The 27,991-nt window shown below is 47.2% G+C and overlaps 1 protein-coding gene across 1 annotated transcript in view; it reads right to left on the minus strand.

The window, feature by feature from the left end:
- The window catches only part of PLXNA4 (plexin A4), a 466,063-nt gene that overhangs the window by 418,088 nt on the left and 19,984 nt on the right, over nt 1–27,991 (minus strand). The window contains exon 3 of the mRNA XM_067317539.1: nt 18,691–19,954. Coding sequence (XP_067173640.1) covers nt 18,691–19,869 — 1,179 coding nt within the window. The 5' untranslated portion in view covers nt 19,870–19,954. The remainder of the gene's footprint in view (nt 1–18,690; nt 19,955–27,991) is intronic.

Here is a 27,991-nt window from a genome sequence, read left to right on the forward strand (position 1 = left end):
AGTGTTTGATCTGGACACTTAAACCTCTTGGGTCCCTACTTATTCCTTATGAATGATCTCCATTTCACATTTAACCATCTCATTAGGGGACTCTGAAGAGGAGGGAGGGAAGGTTTCTCCACTACTATGGGAGCATTACAGTGTTTGCTGGAAACACCTATGATGTCCTAACTACTAGGGAAAAGGCCTTTTCCACTAATGCTGCTGCATAAACTCCAACATGTATTGCACTTGAACTTAACAGGCTTGTCACCAGAGAGATACTCTGATGGGATCCTTGTCTATGAATGCACATAGCATCCGGCTATCTGTGAGGGTGTATCCTGGGACTTCAGGAAGTTGCAGAAGTGCAGCAGCAAACAGTATAGACAGTGACACTTCTTTGATCCTACCCCAAAGGCAGGATTTGGACAGGAGGTCAGGATAATACGCGTTGCCACTGTGAGGGTCTCTGTGGAATAAGTCAAATAAAGATGACACTCAATACCACAGCATAGACTTCCACGGCAGTTAGACTGTATTTATTTCAATGGGACCACTCACAGATTTGAAGTTAAGCACCTGCTTAAAATACTTTGCTGGGTTGAGGCCTAGAAGAGTAATTAAGCATATAGTAAAGTTGTCAAATTTTCTTATGCCAGAACTAGATAGCCAGGACCATTTTCTTTGAGCTCACGTTTTCCTGGAAACATGGCTAGAATATGAGCTGCTTGAGTTCACTACCAATAAAAGCCTGGTAGTTGATTCACTTTGTCTTCACCTGGCACTTACAGGGAATAATTACAGATTGTTTTACTGAAAGGAAGAATAATGCGTCCTAAACGTATTTATAAATGTATAAAACCTATGAGGAATTCAAACAGCCATTAGTAAGGAACAGCTAGACTTGAGCTCTGGCCTGCGAGAATCATTAGTGTTTGTGGACTGCCCTTTCAGAGCTAAAACACCAGCTCAAAGAGCAATTACAGATCAAATCAACAGCCTCTATGAGCTGCAGATGGGATGTTGCTAGTTTACATGCCAGCACAAAGTCTAGGATAAATATATATTCCAGACCCAAAGGCCAAATTCATCTCAGGTCTAGCACCACTGTGCTGATCACCACACTTCAGAGAGGCAGGACACCACTGGTGACAGTGTGGCTTGTAAAAGCTGAGTGTTTCTGTGGATAATGAGAACACGCACAGCTTCCTTACATAGGTCAGGAAGAAAAACCTGCAGCTTGATTATTCGGTAAGCACCAATGATGTCTGAAGCAGTAACACTAAAAGGTCCTTCTGCAAGACACACAACACCAATTGTCAGAGATGAGCTAATGGGAGAGGTGGTGTGATGGTCTGAAGCAGCCCCATAAACCTTCTGTTCCCTGAATCACTGCCTGACACATCACCTAGTGTGAGATCTCTTTCATCCAGCTCCAGCCATGTGAAATCTTATAATGTAGCCTATGGTGGTCATCTTAGCCATCTCCATAGTCAAAAGAAGAAAAAATTTACACCAGAGAGCCACCCATCCAGTCCACCTTATAACGCACTGGATCATCTTCTAGCAGAGCCAGTTGATTACAGAAGGACTCCAGATGATTTGTTTAGACTAAACATCTAACATTACGACGTGTCATGCTTTGGGCAGGAGGTTGGACTAGATGATGTCCTGAGGTCCCTTCCAAATGAATTATCTTATGATCCTGTGGACACAGTATTTGAGATGAATCCAGGTCCTGAAGCCAGGCCCAGTATGACCAGAAGGTCTTAAGCTATCAGGTTAAGATGATCAGTGTTTCAAGGCTAATACTGAGCATACATGAACTGATGGCCTGACAGGCAGAGAGAGGAATTCAGATTGAAAGGAAAATATTCCCAAACCTTCTACAAGTGTCAGAAAGAGAGGTAAAGGAAAGTTCTTCTCTGTCACAGTTTTGAAGGAAAAAAAAGAAATGAAAAGTTTTCTTCACCACCAAAAGGGTGAAACACTCCACAGGACCAGCAGACATCTCACCTAGGGCACAGCGTATGAAGCTCCATCTCAAACAACAGGAAATTACATCAACAAGCAACTGAACGACAGTGATCAAGCAGAGCTGGCACAGTCCAAGGTGTCCTTCTTGGTGTAGCACAGCCTCCCATGCGCTACCCTCCTTGCAGCACAGCCAAACCCAGATATTCCGGCTGATGCACTTGGATGCCAGAGAGACTCATGCAATCACCTGGTCTGCCTTCCTACATGACCCAGGCCCTTGGATATCACCCAGGGATTGCCTGTGTTGTTGTGCAGGCAGATACAAGCTATTTCTGCTTGCTCCTCAGGCACCAGGAAGGTCTCAGTCTGTATGGCTGTAGGAACACAGCACTGACCCCTCTGTAATACACTCTGCCAAGAGCCAGGCTATATTAGTTAGATCATATGAGTGCTGGGGCTGTACATCAGAGCTCACAGAGGCAGAGTGAGCTCTCATGTGCTTGCAAAGCACTAAGAGGATATAGACCATTGATCACAGCGTCAAACACAATAACCTGTGGCTGAGCTACAGCACATCTCCAACCTGTTGAGACTTAATTAATCCAATTGCCACAGCTTATTTACTCCTCCATGAGCCTGAGCCTTGGTCCAGCTGAACTCAGGCCTACCTTCAATGGGGCCAAAATCCTGTATTTTTTCCCTCTGCAGATACAAAACTAACTTTCAACCTGTTCATCTGACTTCTCTGAGATTACTTGTGAAAGAACACATCCCTGCCCTAGGGCAAGGGTTGAAGAGTGAAATCAGTGCTTTCCCTGACATGACACACTTCAGATGAGATCTAGGACCCTCACACCACACCCAAATTTCCAAGGCATGCAATTTGATGTGTGAGAGCAGATCAGGCCTCTCTATTTAGTTACTTGCTCTACCACTGGTGCCAGAGAAGCAATTGCAGAGTTAGTGTCTTCAACGTGAATAGCTGTCCCCCAAGAATAGGAGCAAGCCCAGTAAGTCACACACCACATGAAAATATTTTCATTTAATACATTTGGGTTATTTCCTTTGAGGGTCATCTGCAAAAAATGCCAACAAGCAAGCCCTTACAAATAAACATCACCCGGTTTCTGTGCAGCTGTGGTTCTCAGCTGCATGAGCAATGTCTTTGTTAAAACAGAAATACAGCCATCTTCTTCAGCAAAGAGAAACACGTAAGGAAGTTTGGATTTATGATGAAAGGGTCAGAAGTTGCAAGCGCAGGTTTATTTTCAATTCCAGACACTCCTAAAAGCAATATAAAGTAGCCACGTTAAACTCTCTGGAGTTTCTCTGCTTGGCAATTTCACATTAACAGCTTTCCAGAATGAAAACAGAGGTGAGGACTTGAATTCACTCAGCTTGCGACACTGCTACAGCACCAGCTGGGATATCAGGAAGGGGCAAAGGGAAGATCTAGAGATGCAGGAATAGGATTGTGAATTTTTTGCATCTTGAGTAGTTAAAATCCAACCCAGAAATTCACAGCACAGTGACTCAGAAGGGAAGGGGGCCTTGCAGTTGAGACACTGGACTGGAGACAAATGCATTAGCATCCCACACCAGGTCCCCACCTGCAAAAATGTGATTACTCACCATCCCCCTGCCCCAGGGAAACTGCTAAACACAGGTTTGTAAGGTGCTCTGCATATCCGAAATATCTTCATGTAAGAATGATTGGCAGCTCCCAGGGCATAAATGTCCTCCCAAGTCCCAACAGCTGCCTCTCCATCTTGGGCTGACATGTGGAGGGAAGCCAGCTGGTGAAAGGCTGCAGTCTGCTCATGCCACCGGGCCCTGTATCAGCACCCAGAGGGTTCATCTGCAGTGGTGACACCGCGGCCAAGTGTCACATTCACCAGTGAAATAGGAAGGATGAACAAAGAATGGGCCTGATTTATGGAAGGATTCTGGCAAGCATCTGCCTTCCCCAGGATTAAGCCTATCAAATAAATAATTAACCCATCAGAGCCCTCCTAGAGAGGACAGCTTTACAAGACTGGTGCTGGGTCAGGTGTCTAAGGCTTTACTGAGCCCCAAAACCCCCAAACTCAGCAGAAGGATCTGAACTCTGATTACAGCACCTCCTTCTCCGTCCTAATCTGATTCCATGGCAGACAAGAGCACTTTGGCATCGCACAAAGGGCTGAAGTGCCAGATATCAGGCGCCCGCGCAAACAGTGCTCATAATAAACTGCAATTGTCCCTTAAACATCTGCTTTAGCAATTTTTCTCTGAAACCGCCCCTGTAATCAAATACAGGCTAATCCACATTTTGGGAAAAGCTTCGATAAAGGATTAGCCATCCCTCGTTCCTCCTTGCTTTCACTCTGGTGAAATCTTCCTCCACAATCAAAGCACAAGGGCCTCTTTCCAGATACCTCAGCAGGCTCCAAAGCAATTCCACAGAGTCACTGGGGATAAAGGCTGTCCCAATGGCCAGGTCTAGCCTTTGATTTACAGCGAATACCTAACAACCCTGTCTTCATGCAGCAGGTACTTGGCTTCTCACTCTTGTTATCTCAGGCTTGGCTACTACAGACCATGGAGAGACTGCATACATTACAGCTGTCTCTGCTGCCAGCAGGGCCAGCGAGCCAACAGCGGTAAGAAATCAACAGAAATATTCATGTGAGTCTTTGCAAGGAGATAGCCAAGGTCTTTTCCATCACCTGACTGCAAGATCTTCTCAACAGCAAGGACTGCGTTTCCTGGTGAGAGTGGACACATACCCCATTCAATAGGGTGTTTAGAGAGACAGAAGCCCTGGGAAAAATTGTGACTAGGAACCTCCCAGTACCTGAAGAGACATACGCTAGGGAATTTAGGGTCTAGATCATCAGGGTTGCAGGGGTGAATCATAAATCCCTGGCCAGTAGAGCTGCTAATGATGCGAACCACATCCCTGCCAAACACAGGTCTTTTAACCCCAACTTCACCAGCAGAAGTTTGCTACCCAAGGCTTGTGCTTTTCTTGTTTGCCTGTTCTCATGATGGTGTCATCCTGGGCTTCACTGTTTGGTTTACCAATTTCAGGCAGTGTCTAACATCAGCCCATTGGCTGTGTCTAGCCATGAGGACCTGGTGCAGGATGGAGACTGCATCTGTGACTTTCACCTAGTGCCACGTCATTCACATAATTGGGTACATGATACTGCCCCCCCCCCCATCATGCGCATTCCCGACAGTGAGTCAGGAAAAACCTGTGGGCTGGCTCAGTAACTAACAACAGCCATAGGCCATTGTCATCTGGAATTCAAAGCCACTGGGAAGTTTTGTGGGCAAAAAGATGAGAACCCTGGGCCACCAACCAAAGACAGCATAGATCACCAACCAAACCGCTCTTCAGCGGTTAGTTTGCAGTCTAATGACATACAAAAATATCCAGTACCATTTCCCCAGGGCGCTCTGTGATATAATGGAAGCTGGATAAAGAACCAGCGTTCAGAAATACATTATAATTGCACACTGCTTTTCACTTGTGCAACCGCAGCAGTGGTTACCACGCAATTACATGTCACCATATACAAATGACAGTGCAGTTACAGTAACTTTACCAATTACAGGGAAATTGCACCCACTATGCTAAGAGGTTTTCACTCAAACATAATTCAGGAACTCAAGAACAGGGGGAAAGTTACTCAAATTGACTAGGACTTGTACGAGCGTTTAGTTTTTAGGTCTGTAGCTTAAGCATCAGTTCAAGGACTGGTGTCAAGTTTCCAGAGTGCTACAGAATCTTAATGTGGTACAGACTTTTTATGCCTGCCTTTATGCTCCTGCTGTAATTGTGAGTGTTTGGCTTCCCAACAGTCTATACCATGTACCTCCACATCGTAAAATTTGCAATTTCCTGAAGAGGAGGCTGCCTTTCTTAGAGACCAACAGGTTTCTTCAGTCTTCAGGCCTTTTGCTCAACAGAGCTGGCTGGTTATTAGTAACTAGTAATTGTTGCTATAAATTTAGCATCCTCTATCTACCGACTTTCTCAATGATTCATGTGTCAAAAGACGCATACAACGTAGTGTCTTCAACCTTCATTGATTAGTGAACTCCTAAACATTTTCTATACCTCAGTACTGCAGAATTTAAGCAAAACTGGAAGTAGGTCTGCTTTTCTTATTTCCTGCTGCAGACCCTGGAGATGCAGACCACAGCTTTCAGGGTCTTCTGACCCCAGTTTCATAGCCACAGAGCTAGTGAACAGTAAGTGCAAATGCTTTTCAGCCCATGGCTTGTTCTCAGACTTTTATTCCCACTTTTGCTATGCACATTTCCTTATGACTGGCAGGGGACTGGTCAGCAGCAGCATTTCTGCTCTGGAAGCAGCACCAAAAAATCAGAGGGAAACAGTACATACCCACATGGGGGGAAGTCCAGGACTGACTATCCAGAGAAGCACATCACAGACATGAAGTCTGCAGGCCCCCAATCCAATATTGTCCTCAGCAAAATGACACGCTTGCTTCTTGGCTTAGAAGAGGACACTCCTGCCACCATTGCAAGTGAAGGTGCAATTAGGGATCCAGTCTGAAATACCACCAGTTTAATGAGTCCCTGTTACTGGCAGATGGTGTACAGATATCAGCTGCACCATATCCTTCAGATCCTACCACCAGCTTCACCTCCAAGTGTCTGCTGTGGAAAACTGGCACACCATGTCAATGTAAACATGATAAGGTGCAGAACAGATTCAAATACCTGAGCATATTTTGCAGGGGTATTTATACTCTCTGTGTTTGGATATTGTAACTTAAGTGATATTTCAAGTATCTTGTTTAGAGCCTAAGCTTCTTATATAGGCCGGGAAAGAGGACGGTCCCTCCAGCAGCAATGCAGAGCATGAAACACTCCCATTAACAGAGGCCTTCACATCCCAAATAGAAAATGCCATTGCTGTGTCAGTCAACTCTCCCTTTTGTATAAGTCATTTCCACTTCCTCAAAAAAATTCAGACATTACTGTGCCAAACCTCAGCATTGACACACTAAGCTATGCAACTGGTGTGAAAACTAGATCGCTGAGGTGTGTGGCAACAGAGGTTCATGCCCACCATTCCCTCACAGGTGGGAATTGTACCTACAAATAGGAAAGATGGATGGGACCTGGAGAACAGCATCTGTGACTGTAAAAGGAAGCTGAGTTCTTCTGCAGTCCCATAAACTTAACCCTGCTGGCTCAAAGGCTGGGGGATCATATGGACGAGGCATTGAAGGATAAACAGAGGAATATAATCTCTGCAGCTCTCAGCTTAGTGCTTCCCATGAGCTTCAAAAATTCACTTAAAATTTTTCACACCCAAAAAAAAAAAAAGAGAGAGAGATTATTGAGTGTGGAGACTCTACCTTTGAAACTGCCATGGTCCATTGGGTAAATAAGCATTTAGGGATTTTTCAAAAGTGAAGTATTGATCAAATAAGCTGCTAGAGCTCTTTTGTAAGAACATATTCCAGCAACAAATCTGCGTGTTACGCACCTGAAACGTGGTGGCACTTCACTTCCCCTGGTGCTGCCATAGCTGAGACGGGGAGTTAGAGCCCCAGAGAGAGAGAATCTGGGGTGAGAAGGGTGTTCTGTGCAGGCAGGAAGACAATTCTGGGAGAGGGAGAAGTGCTCCTTTAGCCAGCTGCTGCATTTCACCCTAAAGAATGTCACATTTCCATGATGGGTCAAAGGCTGGCTATATAACAAATTCCTGCAAGACATACACTGCAGAGCTTGGAGAAGTGTAAAAAGAGACTGGGGCTCTGTCCTCTCTACCTGTGTCCCCATAATCCTGAGCGTCCTTGCAGCAACATGGGATTCCCTCAGGCATATCTGTCCATCAGAGCTGCCTAAGAGATGTTCCCTGCCCCAAATTACAAAGTCTTCTGTCCATTTTCACCAGGACACAACAGCCAATGTTGCATGACCCTTCAAGGGTCTCCACGGGAATATCGTTGCTGTTTATTACGCGCAGTGCTGTGTAGGAGCCTTCTTTTGCTGACCTGTCTTCATTTTCACAGACAATCTGTTTGGCTGATTTTGTTCCAGTACTTGCTGGCAGCAGAACGGTTAAACCTGGAGTGAGATGGAGCATTGCTGGCAGCTGAGAGACACCCCTCATTCCTATTCCAGCAATGCACACCAGCACCTTGCCTGATAGAGTCCAGCTGCCTACCCTACACCAGCATCACCAGAGAATCTCTGCTGAATCACAATTACTATAATTATTATTTTGTTACACAGACAAAATTACCATTTGGGCTGCAAAGTGCCGTGCACACCAACAGTGCTATATAAATTAAACAACAGCACTGCTTTGCATTCAGGCAGCACCTTTGCCCAGAGATCCCAGAGCCGCTTAAAAGCATTAATTAAGCCTCAACACGGTCCTGCAAAGGTAAGCTAAGTGTTGTAATGAATGACTTGTATGTGCTGTTGCTTTTCGGCATGGGGAAATTGAGAGAGCTCTGCTGGGTATCAGAGGCCATGGGTTGCTCACCAAATAACGGCGAGCTGTGCTGAGCTCAAGGGTTGTGCGTCTGCATCAGGGAGAGCCGAGTTGTGCCTGCTCCTATCATCTCGGGAAAAATGAATGTAAAGAAGCCTGGTTATCAGTTTAAACAACAAAATAAAGCACTCGAGCCACAGAAAGAAAAATCTCCCATTTGCTGCCTCTATCTGTGCCGATCTCGGTACTTGAGGAATGCAGAGCACTTGTGTCAGCTGAGTATAAATTCACTCAAGCCATTAAGCTCAAACTCTTCCTGCATCTGAAAGCGGGACTGTGCAGCGGAAGGCTGCAGCCAACCCTCAGGAGCAGGGACACCATTACAATTACGTCCCTGTGTTTCTTGGCTCGGGATCCTGACCAATAGCCCCGACCCATTGATAAGTACTGGGTCATTCCCTCTTTAGGAGGAGTACATTTTTATTATTCCCTTCTGCACGATCTCTCACTCTGCCTCTGTATCTCTCACTCCCTGTCTGTATCCGAATATGTGCCTGGCTAATATTGCTTGTTTACAGGATAAATCAGCTGAACAAATCCTATTATATTTTGGAACACTGACAACGATGGGGTAATGACATTGAAACAGGGAAAATACGATGTTGTTCCTACTGATCTAATGTCACCCACATGCTCTATCAGCTATGCCAACTTCAATACTGCACGGAGGAAACAGAGGTCTCTCTGTCTTTCTGTGGAGTCACCATTTAGATGCACACATATCTGGGTGTCTTGCCTTTGCTGTGCTTCAAGTGGTTCTTTAACTACTTTAATATTACTTCTACAGAATCTGCACCATAAAGCAGAAAATTCTGGGGTTGCAACAGTTGGTAGCTACCAGATTTAAGTGACTAGATGTTGAGGGCACAGGGAAGATTTGGGGTACTATGAATTGCATTGCTATTATATGAAGCATATACACATTATAGCAGCAGGGCCTGAACTTGAGTCCTTGTTATTCAGCTCCAAGTCCCAGAGGTCTCAACCCCAGAAACCTAACACAAAACTTCACAGAAAGCTCTGGGATTGGATCCCTCCGTGTCTTCACTGGATGCTGATAAAAATGCAACATCTCATGCATACCTACAATCACAGCGCACTCTTGGGGGAGATCACTGCAAAAGGATTTGCTACCTCCACGAGAAAGGCACAATGAAGATTTGCACTTTAGCAAGCACAGCGAGGCCACGTTCCTCCATTCCCTGACATTTACTTGTGCAAGGGAGCAGGGCTGACGAGAAGGATGGTTTGGAGGTAGATGTGTGCCGGGAGAACCAGGATTCATCCCCAGTTCCATCCTTAACTTGGGCACATCTCCCCAACCAGGTGCATGTTGTCTCTGCCCGTGCACTGAGCCGGGGGAGCAAATACCATGCTTGGTCCCCAAGCCGTCGTCATGTTACCAGAAGACATGGCCTGTGCTATGAAACTGCCTCTCGAGCAAAGATACAGCAAAGACACATCCCATCACAGATGCCAGGTTGGGCCTGTCCAGTGTCCTGCCTACGCAGGAGCAGAAATATGATCAGATGGGAATTGGTCATTTTTCTGCAGGGACAGCAGCCTTTCTCATCTCCATCTTCACTCTTGACACTGGCCATCCTTTAGGGTAGACAGGTCCAACATCTGTACAAATCCCACCGGATGCAATGGGGACCTCAAGATGCAGCTTTACCAGGGAAACAGGTAAACTTGCTTATTTCAGGGGCAAAAAAAAAAAAAAAAAAAGCCCTGTGTTATGCATGTGATGGAATATAAAATAAATATAGACAGCGTACGAGACCACTCCCAGAGGTTAAACAACTTAGTTGATTCTCCAAGTAGTAAGACAGGCCATGCACTGTTTTTCACGCTGCACAGCTCCTCTCGCATTAGGCAAGTGAGACAGGGTCTGTGCAGGATTTGGCCCATAGAGCAATGCTGAATGCACCATACCCTCGACCCCCTTCCTCAACAGAACAGTTATTGTACAAACCCCAGCGCTCGCTTGCCCCCAGTCCGGAGATGCTTTAAATAGCATCGGACTCACGCAGGGAGCTGAAGTTACTTTGCTTCTGGCTTTTCCAGGATGGCTGAGTTCTGCTTGCTGCTTTTTTTTTAAAAAAAAAAGCTGTTGTGTAAGCATTCCCCTCAGCCTGCCAGGCGACCTCCTGGCGAGGCAATATGAGGTCAGGTTTGCGAAGGAGTTGATCATCCGGCGTGGAAACAAATGCGAGGAGATCATATGGAGCCTTCAGAAAATGTAAGGCTGAGCCACGTGCGCCCGCACGGCTCAACCACATAAGAAAACAGCCCGGGTTGCTGGCAGTGAAGATCAGTTCCCAGCAATGAATCTACTCATCCATGTGGCAAGGAGTGTAGGCAGTGATGGAGAAGCCGGCACCTCGCTCACCTGCAGGAGCATCTGCTGGGGGAACCAGGTCGATGCTGAGAGATGCTGAAGCAGAGCCCACATGGACTGGGAAGGGGATCGCAGCTGGGGGAGGGAGCTGCGCCTGAAATATCTCAGACACAACAGCCCGTCAGCAGCCTTGGGCCCTGCGCCGTCCTCAATGAACATTTTGTGCGAGCAGGGTCAAACAGACGCAAGGAGCCAGGAGGGAACAGCACAGCGCGCACGGGTTTGGCGCCCGGCCACTTAAAGGCATAGGGTTTCCTCTTTCCTTAAGTTTGGGAAGTAAATAAACGGGTTTGAGAAGGAGGCTGTTTCCAAAGCTTGCTTTTTTTCTCTCCACTTTAAGACAAAGAAATGAGGATTTTGGAAGGAGGGGTTGTGGGGTGGGGTTATAATAAGAAGGCAATTAATTAGAGCCAGTATTATTTATGTGTGTGCACTGATCTGGAGGTATCCTTTCAAGGACAGGTGTTTAATACTGAGGAACGTACTTAATACCTCAAACGCAATCATCCTCTCCATGCAATTAGGCCCTGATTTATAGCACTTAAGTACAACCTTCACTTTACATAGGTGCTTAAGAGTTTTTGTTTTTCTCTTCCCCAGGGCCTCCAAAGCCACTTTTCCTGCCTGGAGTGCCAAGTACTTTACAGAGACAGGGAAGTGTCCTTATCCCCGCTGGCTCCAAGCAGAGAGGTGGCACTTCGGAGGAACGGCTGTCACCAAGGAAGAAGTGAAGATGAATCTACGCAGTGCCTGAGAAGCCATGCAAATGAGCGCTCATCAGGTTGGCATTTGCATGTCCTCCCGAATTAGCCGTGGGCTTTTGAGGATGTCCGGAAGGATGCCAGAAGCTATGCCCAGGCTGAACTGAGAGCTCACAGTTATCGGAGAAGTCTTGTGCTCACCCAGCGCTGAGACCTTACAACTCCATTAAGCCTCAACTGTCCTGTCCCTGGCAGACCATCAACATTGGGCATGCTAATCAGTGAATTAATGCTAATTAGTTAAGGAGCCTGCCTAGTCGCCTCCCAGAGGAAGAGGTGGGGAGACTTCCCTAACCCTGGTTACAGAGGGGCCAAGACCTTGCTCGGAGAGGTGGAGATTTGAATTCAGCTGCTCTCCGTTAGCCTGGGGAGCACCGCACCAAACACCTCTGGTCGCTTCCAACCCTGGCAATAACCACAGGAAACGCCGGCCACGTTGTTGGAGAGAGCTCCTTGCTCTGCTCTTGCCCGAGCTGCCCCGTGTAGCAAGGCAACAACATTTCTCCCCAATTAAGTGTCTTTCTCCTCAGAGCACCGTCAGTTTTGCAGGGGAGGCAACAGTCAGGCCTTCGAGAGACGGAGAAATCAGGAGCGAGAAGGTGGACGGGGGAAACTTGCAAATCGCGGAGCTGAGCGATGGACATCGCAGGCCAGCGCCTCACCCGTGTGTCCGCACTGCCCCTACAGCAAAGCCTCCGCTCCCCTCCGGCTCGCGGCATCGACGGAGGACGCCTGTCGTCTCTTATCAGAGCTGCTGGGCTCAGCCAGTCCCTCCGACAACACGCCACGCACGCACGCACGCACGCACGCACGCAGCGCCGTCCAGTGCAGACTGATGTGACCGACCGCACAAACACGGAGCTGGCAGTCACAAGCCCGCCTGCGCCGCCTCGCAGTCTCCAGCGAGCGTTCCCCGCGAGGCGCTGCCGCATTTCTGAGCCTGCCCGCTTCGCGCAGACTGCCCTGTGCCATTTTTCGGTTCCTGCTCCTGCTCGCATCTTCAGAGCAAGAACAAGGAAAGCACCCTTAAAAGCCGGCCGGGAAGCGGTCCTTTAAACTTCAAGGGTCCTGAAGGCAGATCTCCCAGGAAGGAGGAAATACGAGCTTCCAGTTTTGGACTAACTACGTCTTGTTTTTAGCCTGGCTAAGAGACACGGCGGACGGTCAGACTCAGCTGACAGGCATGCCATCAAGAGGACGTAGCAGAGTAGCAACGAGGAAACCCAGGAGGACCTTCGGATCAACAACGTAGGCCTGTATAATTTGGACTGAAGGAGCACACGCAAAACTCTCATATGTGGTTTATCCAGCAGAGATGAACAAAAAAACCCTACCGTGCTGGCACGAGTGGCGTCAACCCTGCAGAGATTTACTTACGATAGCCCAGTGACACTACGAGGTCTAATGAAACCGATAGCTTGCTCCTGTGACTGTGAGTCATTCCCCAGGGAAAGAGGCAGGCTCACATACCCATCCGATCCAGGCTGGGAGAAACAGACAGGCGCTGGTGTGAAAAATGTCAAAGCAACAGTACCACGTGGACCTCCTTCCGTGTATTCCTTTTTTCAGGGGCTAAGAAAAAATAAATAACATTCTGTTTCACCCCAACCTTTCTCTTTTAAGGGAAAATGGTGGGGTAAATGACAGGTAGAGACAGCAATTCCTTTTTCTCTTTTATTTAATAGTAAAGCAACTTTTCTCCTAGCCCCCTGAAATAGCCCCCCCCTTTCCAGCAACTCCAGGCCATGTTCTTCTTTTTAAAAAGGAATCTGTTTTGCTATCCCCCTTGCTAGAGAGGAACTCAACAGCAAGGATGCTATTCCCTCTTCCCGCAGCAGTTGGGACCTTTGGGCACAGCACCAGGATTCAGCAGCTGAGCTGCAAGTCACGTTTTACTGCGCTTTAGCAACCGCTCCTGTAAAACAGGGATAACACTGCTCCCCATCTCGGCATCTCAGAGGTGCTTGGTCAGACCTGTGTGTTTTTAACACCAGAAACGACAAATGCGAGCTGACGCACCCCTGGGAGGAAGAAGAAATTAAAGAAACAGGCAACCTGTAGCAAAATAGCTGCCGCCCCATTGCCAGCAGCGTCAGGAGTCAAGTTGACTTTATCTTATACCATATACACTGTCCTCTGTCGCTGGAGCTAGGAATGTCCCGTCCTAGCCTGGTGGCATGAAGCAGGCTTGCACACCACGTGGCCCAAAGGCCGAGCAGCGCCCCTGCTCCATGAAGCATCTGAGATGGGCAGGAAGGTTGCAGGGAAAGCAAGAGGGAGCCCATGGGAGGAATAGACCTACAGAGGGGACGTAGGACTCACAGGAGTCTGGGCACTGCTAACTGCAGCAGCGCCTCGAAGCATCTTTTCAGAAGCAGCCTTCGTAGCCAAGTCGCTGATCAGCCAGCGACTCACATCCCAAATACACCACCTCGCATGCCCTCCATTAGCAAAGTGTTGGGAAAATATTGCCCAGCTCTTTACACAAGGCCTTTTGTTGGCTGGTCAGCTTCAAAAACATTTCTTTTCTCCCCCAAGTGACAACGCTGCCATGAAAAACAGGAAGAGATTGAATACAGTAATTTGAACAGTCAAACTCCATTTCCTGCCAAAAGAAAAAGAAAATACCAGCAACAGGCAGAAGCCAGGCAATAGTTGGGGACAGACACTTTGATTATCTTGGACAGATATTTGCACTGTGTATCCGGTAAAAGCTACAGTGGCGGAGGTGACACCTTTTCATTTCAGGGACTTGAGTTTGTTAGTCTGCAGTGTGGCAGGTGATGCTGTGAGTCAGATCAGGCTGATGAAGAGCCTGGGATCTCCCAGGATAACAGCCCTGGGCTGGAACCAGTTCCTAAGCTGACAGCTGGGATCACATGCTGGCAAGACATCGTATTTGGAGCTTCATTGTAAGCCAAGGCTCCAGCAAGGATCCACACCTCCCCAGTAGACCCTGGCACACTCAGTCTCCAACACCTTCCTCTTCTTCCTCCATCCTTGGATGTCCCACACAGCAGTTCAGCTGCCCATTCCCTGAAGCAGTGGGAAAGATTCCCTTGACTCAATGACTGAGTCTCCCTGTAGAGCAATTTTTAGTGGGTTTCAAAATGCACCTATTGTTAATCCTATTCCATACTACTAAAAATCAATCAGTGATCAAGTCCTGTACTGAAAAGGCCCATTTTCAGTTCCATCCTCCTCCCAGACTGGCTTTGTTTTTTAAAAAAAAATCCAGCATTTCACAATGGTATCAAAAGTGCTTTTGGTTAATTACGAAGCTTGGGAAGCATGCTTGAATCACGGACTTCTTTTTCCAACATGAAGATTGTTTTCAGTTTTAAAACACCTTTTTTCCCCTTGAACGACCCTTCCTTCTGCAAACACCCTGCACTTCTGTACAGCCTCGCTCACCGTGCTGCACAGACTGATGCACAGCGCTGCACCACAGGAGCTGTCGCATTTCAGTGATGTGCAAAGCAGTTGCTAGATAGAGGAGGGGGATGAATGTGTTCTCTGTGGCTATGAAAGTAGTAATGGCTTCAATATCAGGAAAGGAGATTTAGATTAGACATAAGGAAAAGCTTCGTAGCAGCAAAGACAGATCATCTGGGAGAGAGAGGAATCTCTATCACCGGAGGTTAAGAACAAGTGAGACAAACATCTGTCAAGAATGCTATAAGTAAGGCAGAAGGGCAAACCAGATGACCTCATAAGGCTCTTTTTTCCCAGTCCCATTTTTCTCTGATTGTATGAATTTCTAAGCATTTGGGGTCAAGTATACCATTTAAATATAAGTTATTATCATGTATTTGCAAGGTACTGACAGAGAAGAAAACCAGAGAGGTATTACCTGGAACTATTCATCACCTGAGTGAATATCACCAATTTGGAAATCAGCTGCCCAGTCATAAAAATTGATCAGGTTTCCTTGATTTATGCTGAAGATTAAGAGGACAGCTACAACACGGGGATGGAAGGGGGAACATGCATTGACAATATTCCATTCATCTACGGGCTTTCGTGTCTCCCAGTCTGAAAGCTCTGCTGTTGCACTGCTGAAACCCGCAGCCCCTGGTTTAGTTCCCACATATATGCGTTATCAGCATGCGAGAGGCACAGACTCGTTACACAGCTATGCTTCGGTCTTTTGCCATCACACCGGCTTTGCAAACCAGACCAGGGCAAGTCTCAAGGACATCCAATCCTGCAGGACATCTGGAGACCCAGCGTCTCCCACTACAGGTTGACCGTGAGACACAGTGCTTTCAGGCCAGCTCGCTGCCAGGTCCTACCTGACCTCAGCTGTCCCAGCTCCAGCTGCACCAGCAAAGCTGTCTGACCGGAGAAGCTGCAGACTCTGCGCTTTCCTGCTCTGGCCAAGTGCGCTGTGCGGCCACCTCCCTGCAATTATTTGTGTACATATTGCAGGCTAGGAGAGCCATGCCAAGAATGGTCCCCTAAGGACCTCACTTGCCCTGAAGTGGCCTTGAACAAGCATTACACCATGGCAGAAACAGAAGCAGATTCACACACGACACTCTCTGAGTCAGTTATTGCACTGCTAGAAAATATATGATGCCAAAAGCCAGACCTGACCATGCACCAGGATGCAAGGACAGTGTGGTGAGCCCTGCTCCAGAATCAATGGCCCTACAGTTAATATCACAAAGAAGGGCTGGAATATGTCTTCTAACAGTGTTTCTCTGCTATGCTTGATGGAGATTTCCCACCGCTTCTCTCTACCCATCTGCTCACTGCCAAGTGTATCAGCTCTGTCTGTTCACATGCAGGATTTCGGTTGCTGGAGGCAGGACAGCAAAGCTGAAGCCCAGTTCCAGCCTTGAGCACAGGCAGGCTAAGTCTCTATCTGCACTAGCACAGAAATATTTGACACCCACATAAACCAGCAAAAGTCACACTGGTGGCTTTGTAATCACTTTTATACCTGCTACAGGTGCATGCGCTGAAAGGGAGAGCAGCAATGCAATGGCAATCAGGACATCATCAAAGGAGACAAGGCCCTCACGGACAAGTATCCAGCCTCTAAAATACTTCATCAGCCACCAAATGTTTTCCAAGCTTGGTGGACATGTATCCAGCCTCTAAAATACTTCACCAACCACCAAATGTTTTCCAAGTTTAGTGGCTGGACTCTGCAAACCTTATAGCAGCCAAGTCAGTAATGCCTCATCCCTCAGGCAGCACAGCTGAACTCGGACAGGGCTTGCCAGCAGCTCTAAGTAAATTCAGTTTAAGGAAAGCACAGTCCACAGTTACATTTTTCAGACTTATGGGTTTTTTTCAGGGCTCTCCAGGCTCTTTCTCCAGCTGGGAAACATTAACATCTCTGCTTTACAGTGAAGAAATGCAGTCACAAAGATGATCTAGGGGTTTTCCCCCCTTGTGTCACCCAGTCCCTCGTTCCTTGTCCTCTCCCCAACATCTGCAATCCTGTCCCTCCAAATCCTATCAGTCGTCTTCATCCAGGACTCACCAAAAGGGGCGCAAGAGAGCTGCTGGCCTTTTTGTTCCTGTCTAAAGCCACAGGAGCCAAGTGACTGATGGGCTCCAAACCTCCTGATTCAAGAGGTCCAATGTTAAAAGCATCAGTATGGAGCACAAGCAGAGTAGATCTGCAAATACATGGAGAGACTTAACAGCCCGAGAAAGTAACTCCAGTGGGAAACTCTCAGCTTAAATCTAAAGGCAGCTCTTTGAATGTGCAGAGGCCTTGAGGCGAAACAAAAAAAATCAAAGCCAGATTTGGGCACAGCCTGTCTCCCTGGGCAATACTCCACAGGGAGTTTTGCTACTGAGTCAGGTCTAGACAGAAGAGATCCCCCTGAAAGGAAGGGCTTGAACCTCCCCATCACCAGCGTGGGGCTGAGAGAGCAGCGTGAGCTCACACGATGCTGCTGAGGGCACAGGTGTAAAGGGGAATTAGGACAGAGTAAGTCAGGATCAGTCTCCCTGCAGTGAAGTTTCCCTCTGTGCTCTTCCTTGTCCAGCAAAGGAGCAGCAGCAGGGATCCCCCAGCAAAGGAGCCCTGAGTGCAAACAAAAGCTGGAGCAATCCCCTACCCCGAGTCCTGCCTCTGCCATGAGATTATGGGGCAGAAAAGCACTCTGGTGTTTCTCTGTATTCCCTTTGCTCAGACTTGAACTTGCCTCTCACTTGAAAGAGCTAATTAAGGATGGAAATCAAAGCCCAGAGAGGCGACTATTACAGCAGCCTGGGTGCAGTGCAGGCTGTAATGCTGATTTCTGTGCATTATATCAAGGGCAGCCCTATACCAGCTGGGCTGACGTGGATTTCTGCAAGGACACTTTACTGAATTGACAGAGTAAACTAAAACACTTTCTTAAGACCGTTTGTAGGTCAGGTAGACCAAGCTCTCCCCCAGTCTTGCCCTTAAATCTTGCAGCATTTAAACCTTGATTTGTAGTCAGGCCTTAATTTTTCAGTGCACAGACAGTGCAGAGCTGACTAGAAACAGCAAGACAAGGGACTTTGGTGGTTAATGACCAGTGCTTCTTAGCCCTAGAAGGAATGAAGCCCCAGCTTCACAAAGCTCCCTGAACAAATCCTACTCCAGCTCCAGCTCAGGGAGATAAAATTCCACCAGCAGACACAGAAACCAGCGCAAGGCGTTGACATTATCTAAATCCTATTTTGGTTAAGGTATGAGCCAACGCTTCAGAAGGAAGCATGATTTCACCCCTAATGAATTACATAGTGAAAAAGCAAAAGCAGGCCAATTCCTCCTAAAGATTGCAAGGCTCCTTGGCTTAATTCATTAGCAATCATAACATTCCTGGGAAGTCAGAAAGTGATACCTTCCTCTGCTCGTCCATGAGAAAACTGAGGCATGAACTGGTTAAATTAGGTCATGTGGTGAGCTGGAGGCAGAACCAGGACTGAAATGAAGCAGGCTCAGTTCCTCGCTCCCTGCCCTAATCACTGAGCCATGCTCTAAGCTCTCCCACTCTACAAGCACATGAAGAAGTTAAGCTTGGGTGGTTAGACACTTGACTTACCGCACTGCTACAGGGAATGTCCTTGACTTTGAGCCAGGCCAGATCTAATGTCCCCTCACCCCTGTAGCAGGATTGCAGTCTGTCCTTGATGCGGTCGTTGATCTTTTTCAGGACAAAGATGCAAAGAGCAGACTCATCCAAGGACTTCATCTTCCTTTTCTGACCTTTGGAGAAGACTGTGAAGAGGATATCATCCTCAGGACTAACACCCAAAGACCTCGCTAAGATGGCTCCAGCCTTGGACAAGTAGGCTGCCTGAAGCAACCTGTACTCCACCCCATTCTTCTCACAGCCAATGGGCACCTCAACATAGGAGTTAAAGGCCGTGTCCTCCTTGCACAGCCGGACTAGCTTGGAGGTGTAAACCTGCTCCTTCGTGGTGGAACCAGGTGGTGAAATCATCTCAGGCTGCAGAGTTAGGAAATAGACAAAGTTACCACTGCTAAAGCCATAGATGTAGTAGATATCAAAGTCAGGGATGATGGTGAAGGTGTCCGAGGGGATCTTGATCATAGATGCCACAAACTCGTCATGGAAGACGTATGCAAACATCCCATCTGCCTCGGAGTTTTTGGTGAGCTTTCTGCTGGAAATAGTGGGGAAATACTCAGGTTTGCCATCCACAGCAGTGGCAATGAACAACTTGTCATCCATGTTGCTGTAAGAAACAATGACTCCAAAAACAGAGCCACTCTCGTTCACCCCAGAGAGGTAATGCTCCTTCTTGTGGAAGGGCTCTCCCAGCTTGAAGAGGTCATCCAACCTCAAGAGCTTACAGATGCCCTGGTAAAGGCTCCCACAGGCTATCAACCGATTTTCCTTGTAGTCTATGAGGAGCATTTTGTTGATGTTGTTAGTGGGCGTCAAAGGTTCATTGCAAGTTTGAACTATCCTAGGAGGATAACACTTGGGATTATCTTCATCAGGACCAGTCTGATGGGTCACCAGGACCTTCAAGTCACTGGAGAGTTTATAGATCCTGTTGACAGCTCCCAAGTAAATGTGCCCAGTTCTTTCATCAACCACCAAGTGATTAAAGGTCCCCTCTGCTTGGTCTCCAGTGAAAGTGATGAAGGGCCTCTTTGGGTGGATCGGCTGCTGCCTAGCAAGAGACGACACCATGGCAGATAGCAGCAGGTGAGAAACCAGGCAAGTCCATTTCCACATGGCCGGTGACATGATTAGAAAAGTTTGTATTCCCAAGGGAACAAGGATTGAATGCTGTAAGTGTCTTCAAAACACCAATTCCCTGGCAGATTTTGTCCTACAAGCAAAGAGAAAAGAAAACAAAAGTACATTACTATGGAGTATTTTTTCCTCCTCCTTCCTTCACAACCATGCCATCATCTGAGCGTATTTAATTGCTAATCCTCCCTTTCTCGTCTCTGAGCTCTCTACTTAAAACCAGCACAAAGGCAACCCTCCTGAAAGAAAAGATGCTGGTAGAAAGAGCAGAAATCACATAGCAGAAAAATAAATCTGCACCTTTTTACCGTCCATTACACAAACATGTGCCCCACGGTGCAGCACACAAATCCACTGGATGCTAGATCTGTGCAGAAGGCTAACGGTAGAAACATCAAGCAATATTATTATTTGCACTACCAGCTTTGACCCAACTGTTTATTTGCTATCTAAGAAGACAGGACATGAGAAGGATTACTATTCTGCTCTTCTGGATGAGGGATTGAAGCCTGGAGAAGGTCAGGGACCTGCCTACAGGGAGAGGTCCAGATGGATACTGAGCTCTTTTGCAGCCCTCCAAGTTAGCCAGGAAGAAGCCAGCTTTGGTCTGAGCTTCATATCCTTTCAGGGAGATGTTGGTCCAGAATAGGCCTGTTTGAACAGGCTCTCTGTGGCTTCCAGATCAAAGCTGCTTCATGCCTGTCCAGCTTGGAGCACAGTGTGGTCTGCCAGCATGCAGAACCACATCTACAGTGAGCACAGTCAAGCAAGGAGGGAACTGAGCACCAGGTCCCACTCTCCCTTGGGCTCTTACCGCAAGGCTACCTTCTACTCACAGCACAGCCAAGAAGAAATCATCTAAAAGAGAGCTACAGTTCCACCGATGATCTCAGAGTGCTGAGGAGAAAGGGGTTGTATAACTATCAGCAATAATAAAGTCTAAAGAACCGTGAAGCAGGAAAACTAACAGCCCAGCTTTGCTCCTTTGCATCGCAATTTTCAGTGCAGCCCGAGGCAAAAGGCACTGGTGTCCAGGGACCAGTGACACACTAGAGAGAGGGAAGGAGACTTCCTTGCACTCCTGAGTCCCTAAAGTCTCCTGTGTTTTAACCAGAGTGGTGGGAGCTACAAGGGGTTCAAACCACTTCTGTAATTTGGTAAGCACATCACCAAGCACCGTCTTTGCACCATGGAAATGCATTTTCCCATTCAACACATCCCTCTGCCTCCTGTTCCTCCTCCTCCTTTTCATGGCTGCTTCAGTATCAAGAGCAGCCTTGGCCCTTTTTGGCCCTGCGGAGCGTGTGGGAGATGGAGTCTTACTGCCTCAGGTCTCACCAGCAGAGCTCCCTGCTAAGCACTGGCTACACAACGGGCTGAGGCCTCTTCCCCTCTCCTCCCTGTTTAACATCTGGATCAGAATTTCACAGAACGCCTCTTGCTTTTAAAAAAGACACAAGCCAAACTCTAGCTCCAAAGATCTTCGTGATTTGTATCCACTGCTTATGGGCTGGTGTCCTATCATCTCCCTCAAAGAGCGACTTTGCTGAAATCAAGGGTGTCACTAGATAAGCAAAGATGATGACAGCCAGCCCTTGTGCAGGGTAGGAGGCAGGTAGAAATCATTCTGTTTGCAAACCCCAGCAGGATGGGAGATGCGGCAATGATACAGGTCTGGATTCATAGCTTTTTCCAGTCTGTGTAAGTCTTCTAACATCACTGGAACTGCAAAATTTACTTCAAGAAATATTAAAGCGAATAAATCCTGTCTTCTTTTGACCTGTATACTGATTAGATCTGGTAGTATAAAGGGTAAATCTGGGCTTGTAGAGCATCCACTGCCAAAATATTTTAAAATTCTCACAGTAGCCAGAATTTCAAGGCAGTTGTGTGATCACCTTCACCTTCCACTGCCCTCCCTACCTCAGCAGCGCCGAGCATTTGATAGACAACAGCCAAAGGTCATTTTACATTTACTTTAGGCATGTTTACCCTGTCCCGCTTCTCCTTTCTGGTCAAACAAATATTTAATAAAATTAAGCTTACGCTGCAGAGTTCGCAAGACTCTCTTGCCAGCAAGAGAGGATTCTCTGCAGGGATACACAGGGCAGTCACGCAGGGCTTTTAATAACCTTTATTATGATGGATAGAGTGGCGACGGGATGAGCTCTCCCAGCACAACGACTCCTCTTTCAAAAGAGTCCATCCCTGAGAGAGTATCAGAAGAGAGAAGCTGGCCCTGTTTGAGTCCTGCTTTCAGAAACATCACGTGGCGACCCTGAACACCGGCTCCCGTCACTTATAAGTTACGATCCATATTTCTAACAGACACTGGTTTGATCAGGCACCAGACAGACCTAGGAAGAAATTATTCTTTTAAACTACTAAGATATCTATTTTACCCGTATATTTTACTATATTTTGCTCCTCTTAGCCCTGCAGAGTCAGCACAGCTGCAGGACAAGGAAATGGGAACTGCCATGACCCATAAACTGAAGAGCGAACTAAAAGTCCCTGTTCTGCAACAAGAGCCATCTGCCCAGAGGTCATTACAGAGGCTGGGACTTAAGTTGCAACAACAAAAGAAAATCTGCCCATTAAAATAAGTGTCCGGCACAGCGTGAAAGGAGATACGCTCCAGCCACGAAATCTTTGAGGCTGAAACAGGTGAGAAACCTGACTGGCTTTGAGATACAAAGGTGAGTCTCTCCCACATTTAAGGGTGGGGGGTGGGAGGAGAACCTTTCTCCTTGCAAAGCCAGTAAATTTGATCTGGAAACTGAAGAGACTCTGGAGAGGCTAGGTAAGGCGTCACTTTTGCAGCGGACGAGGGCACTTCAGATATAGTGAACTTCATGGGGGAAGATCTTCATCTGCAGAGGGAAGAGCCTCGACAGTCTGCCAGTGCTGGCAGCCATTGGGCAAGCACAGGAACAGCCTCTCACCAGACTTTTGGGGCAAATCAGGGAAATTGGGAGCCTGGGGTTATCTTGCTGTCTTCCAGCAGCCGGCTGAGCAACCCTGGGAGAGGGATTTTTCTCTCTGTGAGCTGCTGGCACTCAACCTTTCCTTTTCATTTGTCTGCTCATGTTGTTTGCCCTGCGCCCTCCATCCTGGAGCCACAGTCACTGCTGGAGCCTCTAAGGGCTATAATTTGCAATTGGGTTAATTGATAAATAACAGCAGAGGGCAGAGGCAAGGAGGACTGGTTGTTTAGCTTGCGGGATAAAGCATGGTTTGTACTACCCCTCAGAGGATGCACCAGGCAGGACTTATGCATATCTTTTCATTGCCCACATCTGGACAGGGGAAAATTATAGCAGCTGGGAAGGCAAATAACATGGTGCCAAACATACCCCGTCTCTTGGACTGCTTGGCCTGCAAGAGACTAATTATAAAAAAAAAAGCACAAATAAACAAAAGGCCTCACTGAGCAGACAGTGAGGTCTGGAGTTAGGCTTTGATCTGGATATTTCTAAAATAAACCCAAACTGGCTTCCCACAATGACCAGGTTCACCTTCCATTTCCCCCAAGATGTAGCCAGCAGTGATATCTGACCCAGCATGCAGGACTCCCGTGCAAGACCAGACTGTCCCCTTGAATGGCTCTACGTGGCTCCTGCCCTCAACAGCCTCTTCACAAAGGTGCCCAAGATCCCCAAGGAGGTCACGCAGGTCCCACAGCCCCAGAGATCAGTAAGGGAAGTTCTTTTGGTGGAACCCAACCCTCCCTTTTCTCCCTTACTCAAACAGCTGCCCCTCTGCTCTGCTGGATTCCTTACACACAGCAGCTGTGCTGAGAGGACCCTACAGGTCATAAGGATGCTCTAAATGCATCACCTCCAGGCTGAACCTCCTGGTTGAGTTTCTTATCTCCTTGAAGCATGAAAGAGCAGAGATCCTGCTACCTCTTTCTCTGACCACAGTTCAAGCAGTGATGCTACACAACCTTCATGACATCCAGAGGTCCCAAAGGAAGATATCATTCTTCCTCCAAAAGAAAAGTTACGCCGGATCTGAACCTCCACAGGGCATGAAAATGAAGCAGAGAAAGACCTCTCCCAAAGCCATCTAGTTCATACAAGACTCTATCCAGGGGATAGTCCATCTCTGCCCACAGTCAGCACCAGGTATGTCAGAGGAAGGTCTCAGAGTCAGCTCCCACATAAGGTCTTGCTCCACACTCTTGCCTTTAGACCTAGGATCGCTAGTCTATAGCTTGCAAATAACATATTCCCCATAAGAACCTTTGAATTCACACAGTTCAGGTTAAGGACTAGTTTCCACCTCAAGGACAGTAAGTTATGATACTACTTTACAGTGTAGTTACTTGTTTACTGTTGTCAACCATTTCCAAAAAGATTGAAGACCACCGAGGTGGAGGATGCAGCTTGGTCCTGCTTTGAGCTCTCCCGGGAACAGTCCAAGACTGGAAAACATGCAACCCTCTGGTCAGGAAAAGGGGCCCTGGACAAGAAAAGTGTGAATGCAAACAAATTCAAGAGGAAGAAATTTTCCAAGCTCCTTTTAACTCATCTGGTGCCTGTGTTACTAGATGGAAAAGTCAGAGTGTGCTGAATCCATCCTCACAACCCAGGAAGCTTCAAGGGGAAAAGGTAAAGACGGATGCTTTATGTCTGAGGAAGCACATTGAAGCCCCTGAAAGGAACATGTCCTAGGGTGAGCATGAGAGACGACAGCATCTCCCTATTTGGCTGTCTCACGTGCACACAGCCCTCCTTCCATGAAAGGTGGCAGACAGGTTTGAATCAGCAGATCCCCTGTGATAGCCACGTTCAGCAGCAGGGACACTGCAAGGTCAGCAGCAAGACTTCAGGGCCTCACCAGAGCAGTCACGCATGAGAGCCTGGCTGGAAAGAGCCAAGGAAGCAAAACCCGCCCAGCGGCCTGCTGCAGCCAGGAGCTCAGAGCAAAAACACCAGTTAAAATCTACAGCAGGACCGAAACGTGCCCAAAGCCAGCACTGCAGGAGGGAATCACATCCAACTGCCTCCTCCTGCATGGTGGGTCAGCCACAACCCCGGGGTCCTGGTCGATGGTGGGATGGGCTCAGATGGCCCCCGGTGTGCTCTCCACCGGGCAGCACCTGGCTGGGAAGACACCTGCTCATGCCCAGGGCTACCAGGGAATGCCCGCTGCACGGGCTCAGCAGCTAGTGAAGCCCAGTGTTAATCTGGCAGCGCACTCCTCTGTTTACTTTTGCTCCGCTCAGGCACAGCTATTCATTTCCTGGGACACGGGAGGCCGTGCACAGATGCTGACTAGGCAGACTCCCAGCAACGGAGCCACGGCACAGCAATTCAGCACCAAGTGCAGCTACACAATCCCTTTAATCTCAGCTAAAGATTTTTCCTGGCTTCCTTTAATAAACCCTGATTACCATGGATAGAAGCTTTTCTTTGGGAGCTGACACAGAGAGAAAACTCATATGGAGACATTGTCGACAACTCCCTCAACAAAGACCAGCTTCTAACTTCAGCTAAAGCCTTTCTCCCCGAACTTACAACCTGTCCAATGCCTGACGGAAATTGAAGGCAAGTCTCTCTTTGAAGACATCCCGATTCAGAGCATCTTTTCTTTGGAGCTCGCCACAATGAACAGACTCCAGCAAAAGCTGCGGCTTGTCCCAAATAGAGAGATTAATTTCAGCAATGGGTTGTTTGCAAGGCACTTAAGCTCCAGCGAAACAGCACAATTTATACCCATCACACAGGTTATTTTATTCAAGTACTCAGATGGTGCCCATCATCTTGGTACCTGCACATCCTCCTGAAGCACATTAAGTGATGGGATTGACATTTGCCATGAGTGGGACCTCTCTTCCTTCTTTCATGATCCCCTGTATGAGAAAACTGCATGCGGGTATTTTTTTCTCCCTGTATTTCAGACTGAGTTATCCAGTTCTTCTAACAGCAAAAGCAGGTCAGAGCTGTGCTCCTTTCTGCTTGGAAGGGAGAGCAGAGAGGCTTGTAATGTTTTCTGAGGTCTTCCAGGAATTTGCTCCACAGAGACTCAAGTGAAAAACATAGATATTCAATGCCACAAAACAAGAATGGAGTTTTGAGTGGTCATGGAAATAACCTACAAATCCAGAGACTGAGGTTAAATTCTCTTTTCTGGATCAGACTCTGTGTGTGTCTCCATGGATGAGTTCCAATATCCACAACACAGGTAACAGTATTTTGCTGTCTCCTCGAAGTATTCTGAGGATAAACCTCTTAAAATTATTCCTTATCCCAATACCTGGGGCGATATAGACCTCCAGAAAACAGACTATTAAGCAAAAGCACACAAAGTCATTAAGTTTAACCAAACTATGTCACAACAGTGCCCAACATTGCTGACTGACTGGCACTCCTACTTTGAGTGGGAAAAATACAGATTGATAAGCTGACCTCTGCATTAAAGTCTCATTCTTTTCCCCCCAAGGAAGCCACCATACACTCCTGAGGCTCCATTCTCCCACTGTGAAGCGGTACGCTGCTGTGTTTAATTGAGACGCAAATCTCACGGGGAGGGCACGGCAGAGAAATTAAAAGGCACTTTATGGTTTAGGAGACCCTGATCGAATTGGGACTTTAGACGCCAACAGGAATAAGCATTCCTCCTCCCCCTAAAGGGATGAATACTGAAAAGAACATGAACTGGGTTTAATCCCAGCAAGTGTTCCCAGCTGGTAATTCAGTTATAGCGTTTTAGAACAGCCTTGAGGAAAATGGTTTTTCCTTCATTGCAGAAGTCAAGGCTACTCTTGCAACTTCCCTTCCAGGTATAAGGGCCTCTGACAAGTACCCAAATCAAGCATTTAAATTTTCTGGATCTGTCCCATTACTGAAGTGAGCCCTAAAACACCACTCTGATCCCCACACAGTAAGGAAGAGCCTCTGACCTCAGGTTTCTCCATGAGTCAGCAGGCAGCTATTTTCATGCTGGCTCAGGCTATACAACATGGTTTATGTTGCATTGAATGCCAGTGGGTGGATGATTCCCTCTGCTTTGCAGTCTTCAGAAGATCTGTGAGACACAAGTCCTCTATCTCATGCTGAAGTCTTGTGATTAGCAATGTATAAATCCACAAAAAGTCACATCCGATAAGATAGAGACCATACTTCATCTGTTTCCCGAAAGCCTGGTGCAGAGAGTAACTCAACATTCACAGTGACTTTACAGTCTCTTGCTATTTCTTCCAAAAGACCTATATAAGGCACCAGTAAGGATAAAACTGGGACTTAAAAACAAAACCTTTAGACCTTGATCCACTGGTTGTTGGAGCACTGAGATCTATACTTGGACCTGGGGAAACCACTTTCAAAGAAGCCCCTGTCTTCAAGGTCTGAGACTTCACTGCATATTCAAAAGGCAGCTGGAGCAAAGCAGCCTGAAAGAGGCACGGATAGGCCAGGGTGCAAGCACCAGGACTGGGAAAATCAAAGATGGTACCACCGTGAGGAATAAGGGGTACCAAAGTTTGGAAGAAAGCTTAGCAACTGTTAGCAATATTTTTATGGTGACTACTATACTGGAGATTAAGAAGAAAGAAGTATGCATCTTTTTGTTTCATTTACTCTGCACATGCTAATTATGACCAAGGCTAGGGACTGAGTGCACAAACACTCGTGGGTGGGTCTTTGTGCACCCATGAATCTCCCAGGCCCTCACATGCTATTTCTTTTATCACTCTGCCTTTTATGTGCCAGCTCTTTCACCAACCAGGTGCTGTCTTTCAGCCCCTAAGCAGTTCATATGTGGGACGGTCATTTCTCTGTATCACCCAGGGCAATTAAGTCCCATTCTTGTTAGCATATAACTTGCAAGTGTTAAGTAAAAGTAGTCTGTTTCTGCTATTTCTGTGACTCTGTGGTCTTGAAAAAAAGGTCTTTAAGAGATCTCAAAAGGCTGTCTCATCCATAGTTCTGCTTCAAAGTACACCAGATCCAAATTCCAGGCATCTTCTGCAGATATGAAATTGCTTCAAAGAGAGAACTTTTCTGTTCAAATGAAAAAATAAAGCACAATATTTTGAACGATAATCTACTGCAGGTTTTACTTGTCCACAGAGACCTTTCCCTTATAAACACAATAAAAACTACTTTAA

This window comes from Apteryx mantelli, chromosome 1 (genome assembly GCF_036417845.1).
Source record: "Apteryx mantelli isolate bAptMan1 chromosome 1, bAptMan1.hap1, whole genome shotgun sequence".
In the NCBI taxonomy this organism is placed as follows: Eukaryota; Metazoa; Chordata; class Aves; order Apterygiformes; family Apterygidae; genus Apteryx; species Apteryx mantelli.